This window comes from Myxine glutinosa, chromosome 14 (assembly GCF_964187855.1).
Source record: "Myxine glutinosa chromosome 14, kmMyxGlut1.1, whole genome shotgun sequence".
NCBI classification, from domain to species: Eukaryota; Metazoa; Chordata; class Myxini; order Myxiniformes; family Myxinidae; genus Myxine; species Myxine glutinosa.
The window spans coordinates 85,088,105-85,101,075 of record NC_136274.1 but is presented as its reverse complement, the minus strand read 5'-3'; the positions used below and the strand labels follow the sequence as shown (position 1 = coordinate 85,101,075).

Below are 12,971 nucleotides of genomic sequence, written 5' to 3'. Positions count from 1 at the left end.
TAGATATTATGACGTAACAGGTCACGTGGTATGGGCGCCATCTTGGAAAAACCAAAAAACTTTGCACCTCTATATCTCAAAAACCGCTGCACATAAATAATTGAGACAGGTGTCATTGCAAAGAACTCTCCATGCGGAATAACTTATGTGAATGATGATGTCATAGGTGCCGCCGTTATGACGTCATAATTCCACAAGTAAAAAAGCGTTATTCGATCAGGATGAAATTCCTTGAGCATCTTCTCGGTATAAATTGATGCAGAAATAAAATTATGACGTCGTAGGTCACGTGGTTCAGCCGCCATATTGTTTTGAGTGAAAAGCCTGAAAAACCAAGAAAGTACAAATTTTCTCCAAAACGACTCGACAGATCGAGGCCAAACTTTGCAGACAGAATAGCATACCCATGACGAACAAAAACATCAGCGAGAATGACATCATGCATCACATGGTTTCGGAGTTATGACGTTTTTAAGCATAACCTTTTAAAACCTAGCTCCTCCCTCATTTTTTTTTATCCTATCGAGGGGAAACTTCACAGATGAGTTCAGCATGTCTACTGAAATGACCTTTTGGAATTTGCTATAGGTGACGTGGTTTGGCAAATATAAATAAACGAAAATATTTAAAAAATTATAACTCTTGAACCGCTTCATTGATCGACGTGAAACTTTATATTATAGTCGAGGTAATGAAGTGTAACAAGTGTGCACAATTTCAAGATGATTGGATGTACGGTCTGGAAGCTAGAAGTTGTTATTGCGTGAAGAAGAAGTCTTCTAGAGTGGGCATGGAATTAATTTATCACACTGCACATGACGAGCAGGCAAAGCACGGGGTCATTTTGACCTCAAATAAAATTGATTTCAGATTTGTCAATCGCTGAGGTATCTTAACACACGACCAAAACAGATTTGGCGAAATTCTGACGATTTTTGACGAAAATATAACATTTGTGTCTGCATTTCAGTAAAGTGTGTGCTGTGTCAGCCATATGGGGAATAGGTGTTGTTAACGATGTCATTGGTGCCATAATTATGACGTCATAATTCGACATGGACAACGCTTAGTCTGATCAGTTTGAAATGTATTGAGCATTATCTATGCAACAATTATTTAGAGAATATAAATTTATGATGTCATCGCTCATGTGGTCTGGCAGCCATATTGGATCAAAAAAAAAGAAACGTTCAAAAATAGAAGAGTTGGCTCACACCATAAATTTATGATGTCATCGCTCATGTGGTCTGGCAGCCATATTGGATCAAAAAAAAAGAAACGTTCAAAAATAGAAGAGTTGGCTCACACCAAGTTGACTGCGCAGGGTAAGTATTCTATGAATACCATCTAGTTTAAACTGTCTTCATTATTCTGAGCATGTGGACGAAGAAGAAGACGTTTGATTACAAACGGATGCAGACGGGCTTTGCATTTTGCCCTTTTTGGACTTATAAAATATCACATCGGTAGGGGACATGTATTGCAAAGCAATTGTCGCTCTTGTTTAATATGGTATAGGATGAAATTTCCATTCAGGTAGGCAGGTCTGCAGGTTAAACCCTTACCAACCTGGACACACAATCAACTTTGGTTCATCTGAATAAACATGTCTCAAGGTATTTAATATACAACACAGAACTGATAATGTGATAATAATCAAATCAAAACAAGTTTTGTTGTGGGACACACTTATACCCATCAAAATTGCTCATTCTACAAATGTATTCGATAAGTTGAGCTTCACCGATTGATTAATCCCAGCCATGCCCACAGGACCCGCAGATCAACGGATCCTGCTCAGGTCACCGACTCAGAACTGCGTGACGATAAGCAGATAAAGTGCATGCAATAAGTCTTTTCCTGTCTATCACATCCACAGCAGTTCCGACTTGCAGGAAGTCCATTTCATTTGTTTATCGATTGTTACAATTACCCTTGTTTACTGTTGTTTTCCCACAATTTGCCACTCGTGTGCAGGTTCTATCATGAGCTTCCAGCGCCGTGTGAATGGAGTTGAAAGCTCGTTTGTTTAGTGGTACACACTGACCATGTAGTAGTTTGGATCCGTTTCTGGTTGCGATTCAGAAGTCGATGGCACAGTGTTGTTGAGCCGGCCCCAGCTACTCGCCCGCAGCTTGGTAATCTTCAGCAGCTCGGCGCGACAATCCCTAGGAGAAAGCGACAGGTTTTTGACTTTGCACAGTATATCGTTTGTGACCGTAACGTGTCGGTGTACGTGAGTTCGGCACTTGGTACCTGTCGCATGTGTCATCCAGGATCACGCGTTCGATGTGTTCTCCGATCTGGTTCATTTGCACCTGGCTGTCAATGTCGTTAGATAACTCCAAGGCAGCTCCAGTAAGCTGAGGAAAAGGAACAGCTCCACAGGTCACTATGACAGAGCACCAAGTTAAAGGGCAGCACGGTGGTCAAAGAGAATTATAAAATCCCAAATCAATACGAGTCAACATGGAGTGTTATGGCCTCAACATGTTTTAAACAAGTTCTCTAAAAGTCAAAAAGGAATAATGGAAAAAATTTATTCTGCTTTCTCACCGACCCTCAATCTTTAAAATACTGTAAAAGTGCAAATTTTCATGCTATATCCATTTACGCGCATTTTGCGCTACAACGGAGAAGTGTGAATTGAACAACGTAACAAACTAATATACACGTACATATATTTTGTTTTTTATCGAGATATTCCAGTTCCAGTTCACCCAAACAATGCTCGTGCCGAATGGGTACAGCTAGTCTCGCCTTCGTAAATAGCAAGCAACGGGTTTGGCTAGCACGTGTAGCAAAGATCTACACAGTCCACAACTACAGTACTGTATTTCAGCATCCACAATTCAATGTAAAATATACTGTGCTCCGTTATTTGAAGCAGATTTCAAAAGCAGACGAGCTTCAACGTTTCCCGACACATGCAAGCTTGGTTAAAGCACCTGCTTCATGCACCATCTGTCTGGCCTGCCAATGAGGAAACATTGAAAACGGATAAAAGTCCCATATCAGCGGACACAGTTATGCCGTGGCCGCAAATTGGAATGAATAAAAATATCTCCTCCAAAGGTCCACAACTTTACTAATCTCTGAATTCAATTAACTATTCAATTGGACCTGTACAGTGGTTCATTGGATCCGTACAGTGGTTCATTGGATCCATACAGTGGTTCATTGGATCCGTACAGTGCTTCATTGGATCCGTACAGTGGCCCATTGAATCCATACAGTGGCCCATTGAATCCGTACAGTGCTACATTGGATCCGTACAGTGCTTCATTTGATCCGTACAGTAGTCCATTGGATCCGTACAGTGGTCCATTGGATCCGTACAGTGGTTCATTGGTCCGTATGATTTACACCAGGTTCGTAAACTTTAGTTTATAGTAAAGTATGTTTTGATTCCTCTTTCGTTCTGGTTACACTGCAATGAAGTTATTACTCCCGCCAGGGAGTAATGCATTCAATCGTGTCCGTGTGTGTGTGTGTGTGTGTCCCCGTGTGTGTGTGTGTGTGTGCGTGTTCATGTGTTTGTGAACAAGATATCTGGAAAAGTTCTGAACGGATTTGGATGAAAGTTGGTGGGATGATTGCCCTTGGGATAAGGAAGAATTGATTAGTTTTTGGTGAAGCTCAGGATATTATTCCCGATCCAGGAATTTTTTGAAGGATTGTTTACCATTGGAAGATAGGGCTCATTTTTTTTCAACATTATCTTCTATATATTCTATATTTAACATTGTGATATGAAAATAGTTTTCATATTTGTTGCAAATGTAGTTTAAACTCATGGTTATGCGTTAGAGCGGTGTATTTTTTAGCAGCGTCGTCTTCAATGTTAATTTTTTTTTCTAATAAAGACATATTCTGTCATTTTAAAACCACCAAAGTGTGTATTAGGTTTTCCCGTTTCATAAAATGTATCGTTTGATACGTATAATGCTTTAAAACTGTTTTTTTTGTTTTTTACCTCAGATATATTTTACCAGCCCTGGTGTTGGGCTAGCGGCTCAGGTGCCGGCTTAGGATCCTCGGATCCTGGGTTCGAATCTCGGTCGATCACTGAATTAACGCCAGGGGGGTTGACTCAGCCTGTCATCCTTCCGAGGTTGGCTAATTGAGTACCAGTTCACTGGTAATTCCCTGTTTGTCGTTAAAGGCGGCAAAAAGGGTTGGCGTCAGGAAGGGCATCCGGCCGTAAAACATTGCTTCAAAAAGGGGACCGAAAAACAACAACAACCACGGTCCCCGAAAAAGGCCAACCCCCGCTTGCGGGGAAAAATGGCCTCTAAAGGTGTTTTTTTTTTTTTTTTACCTCAGATATATCAACATTTACCTCAGCGAATGTCAATCGCGGTGTCAGTATTTGATGAACTTATAAAGACTTAGGTGACTTAAAAGTATGACCAGCATGTGCACGGGATTCTTCCCAGAAGAATGAGTGGTCGCATTAGCTTGTGCGACTTAAAATGAGCGAGTTTTGTTTTGACGTTTGGGCCAGTTTTACATGTTGTATCCCTCAGGAATGAAACGAACGTTTTTCCTGGCTTACAATTTTATTTGAAGTCACACATACCTCAAAGTACACTCACTTATATAGAATTGAATGCTGAATCCGAAAATTTAAGTGAAATTGCCTTGTTTTTTTTAACATTATCTTCTATATATTCTATATATATATTGTTGCGGTTTTGAGAACCCACACTTATAAATATGACATGATTAAAGGGTTAAAGGTTGCACCCCATAGTTAGGCCACAAGCAACACGTAGGTCATCATAGGACTTCAGTTATTTCATTAGTATGTGTATAGGTAAGGCCATGTTTCCAATAGTTGAAGCTGCGTTGTGTCAATCAAATAAGGAGTAGGTCCCCATTCGTCCATTTTGAAAGCCTCCCTCTCCAAGCGACGCCATTACACGCCCTCCAGTCTGCCCCATGGCCCTCCCAAATTGTTACGCGCCTCGGCCAGCAGCAGCAGCCTTAGCTGCTCGCAACCTCGCTGGGCTTCCGCCCAAACGCCGCCATAAGCCACGAGGGCCCGAGAAAGGGGGGCGGAGCACCAGGAAGAAGGTGTGGCCACGTCAACCCACCATCAGGGCGTGGCCGGTAAGCGATGCCCAGCCAACCAGGGCTGAGGTAGCATCGCCCGACAGGCGTGGCTTTTGGGCTCGCAGAGCGATCGCTTGGTTGAGTTATAAAAGCGAGCAAAAAGCCCTTTCACAGGACTTGCCAGCGAGGACTTACAGCGGCAGCGTGTATTAAGAGATCTGGTTGGAAACGCGCTTTGCAACAGGACTGCGCGTAGAGGACTGTCGTGATTGCAAGATAACTGGTTGGGAGAGCGCTCATAAGGGAGGACTGTGAGGACTGCAAGGAAGCGCGCTGATTAAGAGGACATTGGAGAGGGGGCGTTTGGCGCAAATAGTACGCATATTACGTACGCAGGACACCAGCCTTCCCCCCCGCTATATAAATTGTCCGTTCGCGTTCCACTATACGCGAAGCTGCCTGCCGGGTTTCGTCCGTTGGACCAGAGCCTGGATCGGAGCCGGGCTGGAGCCTGGACGTGTTGGTGACCATAAACCATCTACAATCCCCATGTGAGTGTCTGAGGCGGCCCTGTTTGTCCTGGGGTATTAAGAATAAGACCGTCTGAGGCTGCCCTGTGTGCTTCTTCTTCCTCTTCCTATCCTGTACATTTCTTTCGTTTCCTCTTCTCCTTCTTGTACATTGTTAATAAATTGCCCTGTTCTTTCTTGGTTTCCTCTTATCCGATCGCATCCGTCTTTTCTCTCATTGGGTAAACGTGGCACGATCGGAACCGCCATAATCGGGTTTAGTCCTTGCTAACGGCCCGAATCGCAGCTCGCTTCGCTCGGCGTGTCCACTAACGCCGTGGTTCGGGTGGGAGTTATTTCCCTGCTTCACGGTCAGTGTTAGTAATGAGGAATTCGGACTAAGTCGACCGATAACCCTACCTAATACCGACCGGAAAGAGCGTATAACTTCCAGGACTCGGCGTCGGCCAGATAAAAGGACAAGGGGATTAACCCCCCCCCCCCCCCTGATAAGGGGAGAGCCGACGTCCGAGATCCGCAACAATATATATATATGTGCAGTGTCTGTCTTGTGTTGTCTTGTCATGTGTTGCCACTGAACTACTCCCTCAAACTTTTGTGAAATCGTATTATTCCAACTTGACCCACGGCGGGAGTATGCGCTCGACAGAGTGGCGTTCTCGTTTTATACCTGTGGAAATGTTCGCTGAGGTTCCACATGAAAACATCGTTCAGATTGTCACATGTCTTGTGCCCGCTCCACAAAATTAAAAACGTGCGGGGACGTTTTCATGTCGCTCAGACTGAAAATATAATCGTGTAAAAATTTTTTTTCCACTTGCACAGTACTTCGACAACTCACAGATACAAATGCCTGGGCATGGATGTTGCAAGGTTCATCTGCACAAAATGCAGGCCACAGTGGTCAATTTGGTACATAAAAAAAAAGGAAATTTTTTTTTTTACACTTTGTGACTTTGCGTGGCTTGTACAGATACTCGATATTACAACATAAAGATGTATATCCACAAAATGCAAAATCTCGCGTCGTACAAACAAGGACGACCGCGCTCTGAACAACCTGTGACAAAATCCGGGAACGGGCTGATTGGGGCCGTCCAAAAATTCCACAATTTTTTTTATGGAGGCATGTTCCATGCATGCCGATGGGCTTGATTAAACCTTACTAATAACTTTGAGCTCACCTGGAACTGGGTTCAGGGGAGCTTATGCGATGGCGCGTTTTCCGTCCGTCAGTCTGTCCGTCCGTAAACACTCGAAACTTCTTCTCCGAAACCGCTGATGGGATTGTGACCAAATTTGGCACAGATTATATTTGTTGGGTTTTGACTAAAGTTTGTTCACGGCATTAAAAATAATCTGCCCCTTGAGGGGTCTACGGGGGAAGGGGAGGGGGCGGAGAGTGGGTTTGCCTCCAAAAATAGGTATTTGCGCGTGTAGTTTCTGAGAAGAAAGCAATTTCGGTGAAACTTCACCAGAACCTTAATTACCCATGATGTATCAATGTTTGTTCAAGGCATTACAAAAATTGGGGTCTTCGGAGATATATGGGGTTGGGGAAGGGGGCGTTGCCCCCCAAAATAGGTATTCTTTTTTCCGTTTGTTTAAAGTCTTATGATGATGTTGGTATGATTCTACATTCTGCCCTCTCTTCTAGCAACCATTGAAATTGGTTTAAAATACCTTTAGTTGGTGCAGTGTAGTGTTTATTCCACCAGGTGAGCACCAGGGGTATTGCCCCAATGTTTAATTTACATATGATTAGATTTTTTGGGGTCCCTCATTATGAGTAACACTCGACCCAAACAAAGCCAATAGAACTCTGATGCAACAAACATGGGCAGTGTATAATCATTAGAGGCCTGCAGGCCTGATGGTGGCCATATTATTTTGTCTGAGTGCCATGGTTGGTGGAGTCGAGCAGCAAATATGGGTGGCGCCCAGCAGATGTGGGAACACATTTCAAAAACGAGAACGGCACTCAGTAGATAGCATATCTCCACCTGGTTGGTCATATCACTCAATGGTGAAGAATTACTTTTAAAAAATCAAATAATTCTCACATCCGAATCCATCTTCAAATCTTCTCCAAAATCGAATCGATTCTTCCTTGTCACACACTCAACCTGTTCACCAAGTTTCGTCCAAATCCATCCATAACTTTTTGAGATATCCTGCTTTGTATCGTTTTTGGCCTGATCTCCCAATGGTGAAGAATCACTTTAAAAATTCTAGTAGCTGGATCCGAATCCGGATCTTCACCAAAATCGAATCATTTTGTCGTTGTGACATACGCTACATCTCTGCCAAATTTCGTGCGAATCCGTCCACAACTTTGTGAGATATTTTGTTCACAAACAAAGAAATAGACAGGGATGAAAACATAACCTCCATCCACCTTTGGTGGCAGGGGTAATTACCCCCAACAAGAACCACCACCACAACAACAGCAACAACAACAACAACCGCACAGAGCTCTTGTAGACGTGCGACACGTTGCAGGTGAAAGTCTACAGTCGGTGCAACCTCAGGCCCAGCAGTGACTGAATGAGTGGGTGAAGTGCAGAATGGAAAAGGGGAGCAGGAAGAGGGAAGTACACAGTAATATACATCATCTAAACTTCCATTTTGAAAAAAGCAACAAAGTGCTCCCAAAGTGCCCAAAGGGCTGCACAGTGCACACTAACATATCCTTCAAACAAGGAAGAGAGTTAGCAGAGAAAGAAAAACATAGGGGCAATAACCCTGGTGCTCACCTGGTGGAATAAACACTAAACTGCACCGACTAAAGGTATTTTAAATCAATTTCAATGGTTGCTAGAAGACAGGGCAGAATGTAGAATCATACCAACATAATCATAAGACTTTAAACAAACAAAGAAATACCTATTTTGGGGGGCAACGCCCCGTCCCCTAACCCCACATACCTCCTAAGACCCCAATTTTTCTAATGCCTTTAACAAACATAGGGGAAATAACCCTGGTGCTCACCTGGTGGAATAAACACTATACTGAAACGAACAACTTCTATCTGCCCATCCCAACTCTCTCTTCTTCATGTGGTGATTTCAATTGTCACCATGCCAGTTGGCTGGGTGTGGGTACCTCTCTCACCAGCCATGGCTCTTCAGCTAAGGACTTCTGTGACTCACTGGGACTGACACAATCTGTCAATTTCCCGACCCGGATCTCAGTCAATGGAGCATCTTCTCTTCTGGACTTGGTTATGACTAACTTCCCTGAAAATGTCTGCTGCTCTTCTTCTGCTCCAATCGGCTCATCTGATCATGTGCTTGTTAAAGTGGACATCTCTCTGACCATTCTCAGAGAGCCTCCTCAGCGTCGTCGAGTCTGGCATTTCACTCAAGCCAACTGGCACGGTCTTCAAGCAGCCATCAATCATCTGCACTGGTCTCCCATCTCTACCACCTCTGACATCAACTCATCCTGGGAATTCTTCCAAAGTAAATTGCTCTCTCTCATGCACAGATTTATCCCATCTCGTCTTCAGTTGTCATACCCTTCCTCCCGTCCATGGTACACGGAATCTTGTGGTGAGGCTATTGCCCAGAAACAACTTGCTTTCGTCTCCTGGAAAGCAAATCCAACGGAAGGAAATCTCATTTCCTTTCACAAAGCCCGAAACAAGTGTGTGTCCACCCTCAGGAGAGCCAGGAAACAATATCTCTCCGTTCTCAGGACAGAACTCTCTTATCTGTCTCCCTCTTCCAAATCCTGGTGGCGTCTGGTCAAATCTGTTTCTGGTGTTTGTTCCCCCTCCATCCCCCTCCTCACCTCAAATGGCCACACGGCTGACTCCGCACGTGAAAAAGCTGAATGCCTCAACTCTGTGATTGCCTCTAAATCTTGTCCCAAACCCATCCCTCTCTGTACCCACCGTACCCAGTCGTACCCAGCTGCTCCTGGACTCTGTGTCCTTTCCTCCTGACAAGGTGGAAAAGTTTCTGTCAACCCTCGACTCTGATTCTGCAACTGGACCTGACGGCATCAGTCCACGGGTCCTAAAATCCTGTTCTTCCGCTCTTTCACTCCCTCTCTCTGTTCTCTTCACCCTTTCTTTTGCTCAAGGTCATCTGCCATCTGCTTGGAAATCTGCCAACATCACCGCTTTACACAAAAAGGTGCAAAAACAGATCCCAGCAACTACAAACCAACCAGCCTTCTCCCAATTATCAGCAAAGTCATGGAATCCATCATTGCTTCAGATATGAAATCTTTCCTCTTCTCCAATGGCTTGATCTCTGATCATCAATTTGGTTTCAGACCTGGTCACTCTACTCTGGACATGCTGCTTCTGCTTTCTCAACAATGGATGGAGGTCCTCAATGCCAAACAGGAAATTAGAGCTGTCTCCCTTGACATATCACGTGCCTTCGATACGGTCTGGCACCCCGCTCTGCTCACCAAACTCTCCTCTTTTGGTATCCATGGAAATCTCCACGCATGGCTGGCGGACTTCCTCTCTAGTCGTAGTCAACGTGTGGCCCTAAATGGGTTTCTCTCATCTCCTCTTCCTGTTCAGGCTGGAGTTCCGCAAGGCAGTGTTCTGGGCCCTGTGCTTTTTCTGGTCTTCATCAATGATCTCTCTGACTCTCTTGAAAATCCTCTCTATCTCTTTGCTGATGACTCTACTCTCTGTCGCTCCATTCTTCATCCCTCAGATCGGCAGCCTGCAGCCTCCTCACTCTCTGCAGACCTGGACAAAATCACAGACTGGGCATACAAGTGGAACATGTCTTTCAATCCTGACAAATCTCACACTCTTACGATGTCTCTCCGAAAAGACCGACTGGACAACCCTCCCATCCACTTTCTGAATAATCTTCTCCAAGAAGTTCTGTCACTCAAGCTTTTGGGTCTCACTATCTGCTATGATCTTTCCTGGGAAAACCACATTTCAAATCTGGCCTCCAAAGCCAGTCGCCGACTGGGCATCCTCCGTCGTGCGAAGTCCTTCCTTGGCACACCTGAGCTCCTCACCACATACAAGGCTTTCATCCACAGCTCAATGGAATACTGCTCTCCCCTCTGGGCTGGTGCTCCTGCCTCACACCTAGCTCGGCTTCACGCTGTTGAAACCAAAGCATTCAGAATCATTGGAATCTCCCGCGATGAAGCTAACTCCAAGGGCCTCTCACTCACTCACCGCAGGCAGGTTGGTGGTCTTTCCGTCTTCGACCGACTCCTCTCTGGCCTTGCCCCCCCAGCTCTCTCTGGGCTCTGTCCAGCAAATATTCCTACAGGTCGCACAAGATCTGCCTGCAACCCTCTTATGATTAAACTGCCAAAATCAAGACTCTCTGCTCACCTTCACTCCTTCATTCCTCTTTTCTCCCGCCTCTGGAACAAACTCCCTCACTCTCTTCAATCCCACACCACCCTCCAGGTCTTTAAAACAGCTGTTCACCACCATCTCTTATCTTCCCCCATCCAAAACCTTGATCTTTTCTATCCCCGCTAATTTCACCCCAATTCCTCTTTTTTGAAATACCAACTTCTGTCCTGGAAGTCCTTGTGTTTTATACTTCCCCCCCCCCCCCCCATTCCCACGCCTCCTCCCCACAAGCCCTCTCCCTCCCACATATCTCCCTGCTCTTAAATGTTGTGTGCTCTCAAGTGTTTGTGTGCTTCCCCTTCTCTTGTCTTCCGCTCCCTCTTTTTATATATTTTTTGTCTGGTTGATTTGTTTGTGAAGTAAATGTCAGCTCTTTCACGAGCCTCGATTCAGTATACAAAAAAAAAAAAAAAAAAAAAAAAAAAAAAAAAAAAAAAAAAAAAAAAAAAAAAAAAAACAAAAAAAAAAAAAAAACATTGGTACATCATGGGTGATTAAGGTTGTGGTGAAGTTTCATCGAAATCGTGTGTGTAGTTTCTGAGAAGAAAGCAAATACCTATTTTGTGGGGCAACCCCCCCCCCCCCCTAGACCCCCAAAAGGGCAGATTTTTTTTAATGCCATGAACAAACTTTGGTACATCACGGGTGGTGAAGGTTGTGGTCAAGTTTCATCAAAATTGTGTGTGGTTTCAGAAAAGAAAGCAAACACCTATTTTGGGGGGTCAAACCTGGACCCACTTTGACCCCCTGTAGATTCCCTTCGACTTTGATTTTCTTAGTGCCGTGAACAAACTTTGGTACAGCATGGGTGGTGAAGGTTGTGGTCAAGTTTCATCGAAATAGTGTGTGTAGTTTCAGAGGAAAAAGCAAATTCCTATTTTGGGGGGTCAAACCTGGATCCACTTTGACCCCGGTAAACTCCCTTAGATCCCGATTTTTTTTAATGCCGTGAACAAACTTTAGTCAGAGCACAACAAATATAATTTGTGCCAAATTTGGTCGCAATCCCATCAGCGGTTTCGGAGAAGAAGTTTCAAGTCTTTACGGACTGACAGACAGACGGACAGACGGACAGACGGACAGACTGACTGACTGACTGACTGACTGACTGACAACGCGCCATCGCATAAGCTCCCCTGAACTTCGTTCCATGTGAGCTAAAAAGGGTCAGTGTAAACATTGCATGTACCAGCCAACCAACCAGAGGGAGAGAAAGAGAAAAAGAGAGGGGGGGTTAGAGGGAAAAGAAAGAGGGGAAGGAGGTGGGCTGTTTAGAGAGAGAAAGGAAATAAAAAGAGGGAGAAGAGAGGAAGACAAAAGAGGAGAGGAGAAAAAAAACAACAAGATTCAAAACAAACCTTGAGAACACGGACAACACATCGTAGATTGTCATGTGAAGGATGTGAGAGAAGGGCGTGTATAATATCTCTCAGTCCTTCCCCGAGAATATCCGCCTTACTCCCACCAACCTGAAATCACATTTCCAAACCAATGAGAAATTTTAGATAAAAAGCATAAATGAGAAAGGAAAGGATGAGGGAGACGATTTGATGGGCACGCATCATTAACGGCAAGTTTAGCCTCTGAGAATCAATCACACAGATCATTTGTGAGATTGATGTGAATATCACCAAAGAGATGTGAACAATTACAGCTACTATAATACAAAAATCACAATCACAATCAATGGTAATAATCCCAAAAGAGAACATAAGCATTGCAAACATGTGACAATAATCTCAAAATTGAACATTTATCCCAGACATGTGCACGTGTTTTTCTTTTTCTTGTGTACAAAGTTGAGGCTCATGGAAGAGCTAGAACACTGAACGGATCAGGAAGCAACAGGACAAAAGGAACAGCAGAAAGAGAGACAGGGGGTGGGTGGGGAGCACCAACAGCAGAGTTGACGGGCAAAATAGAGGGAAACTTGGACAAACAATGGGAGTGGAGAGGAGGAAACAGGGGAAGACGCATGGGGGGACAAGATGGATACACAAGGAAACTATCAGGAGGGAAAACTGGAA

At 44.3% G+C, this 12,971-nt stretch overlaps 1 protein-coding gene across 1 annotated transcript in view; it reads right to left on the bottom strand.

Annotated features, from left to right (window-relative positions):
* Window positions 1-12,971, bottom strand: part of PAIP1 (poly(A) binding protein interacting protein 1) — a 91,676-nt gene that overhangs the window by 32,683 nt on the left and 46,022 nt on the right. Inside the window, exons 6-8 of the mRNA XM_078768535.1 lie at window positions 12,303-12,413; window positions 2,257-2,363; window positions 2,048-2,168 (exon numbers count right to left, since the gene is read on the bottom strand). Coding sequence (XP_078624661.1) covers window positions 2,048-2,168; window positions 2,257-2,363; window positions 12,303-12,413 — 339 coding nt within the window. The remainder of the gene's footprint in view (window positions 1-2,047; window positions 2,169-2,256; window positions 2,364-12,302; window positions 12,414-12,971) is intronic.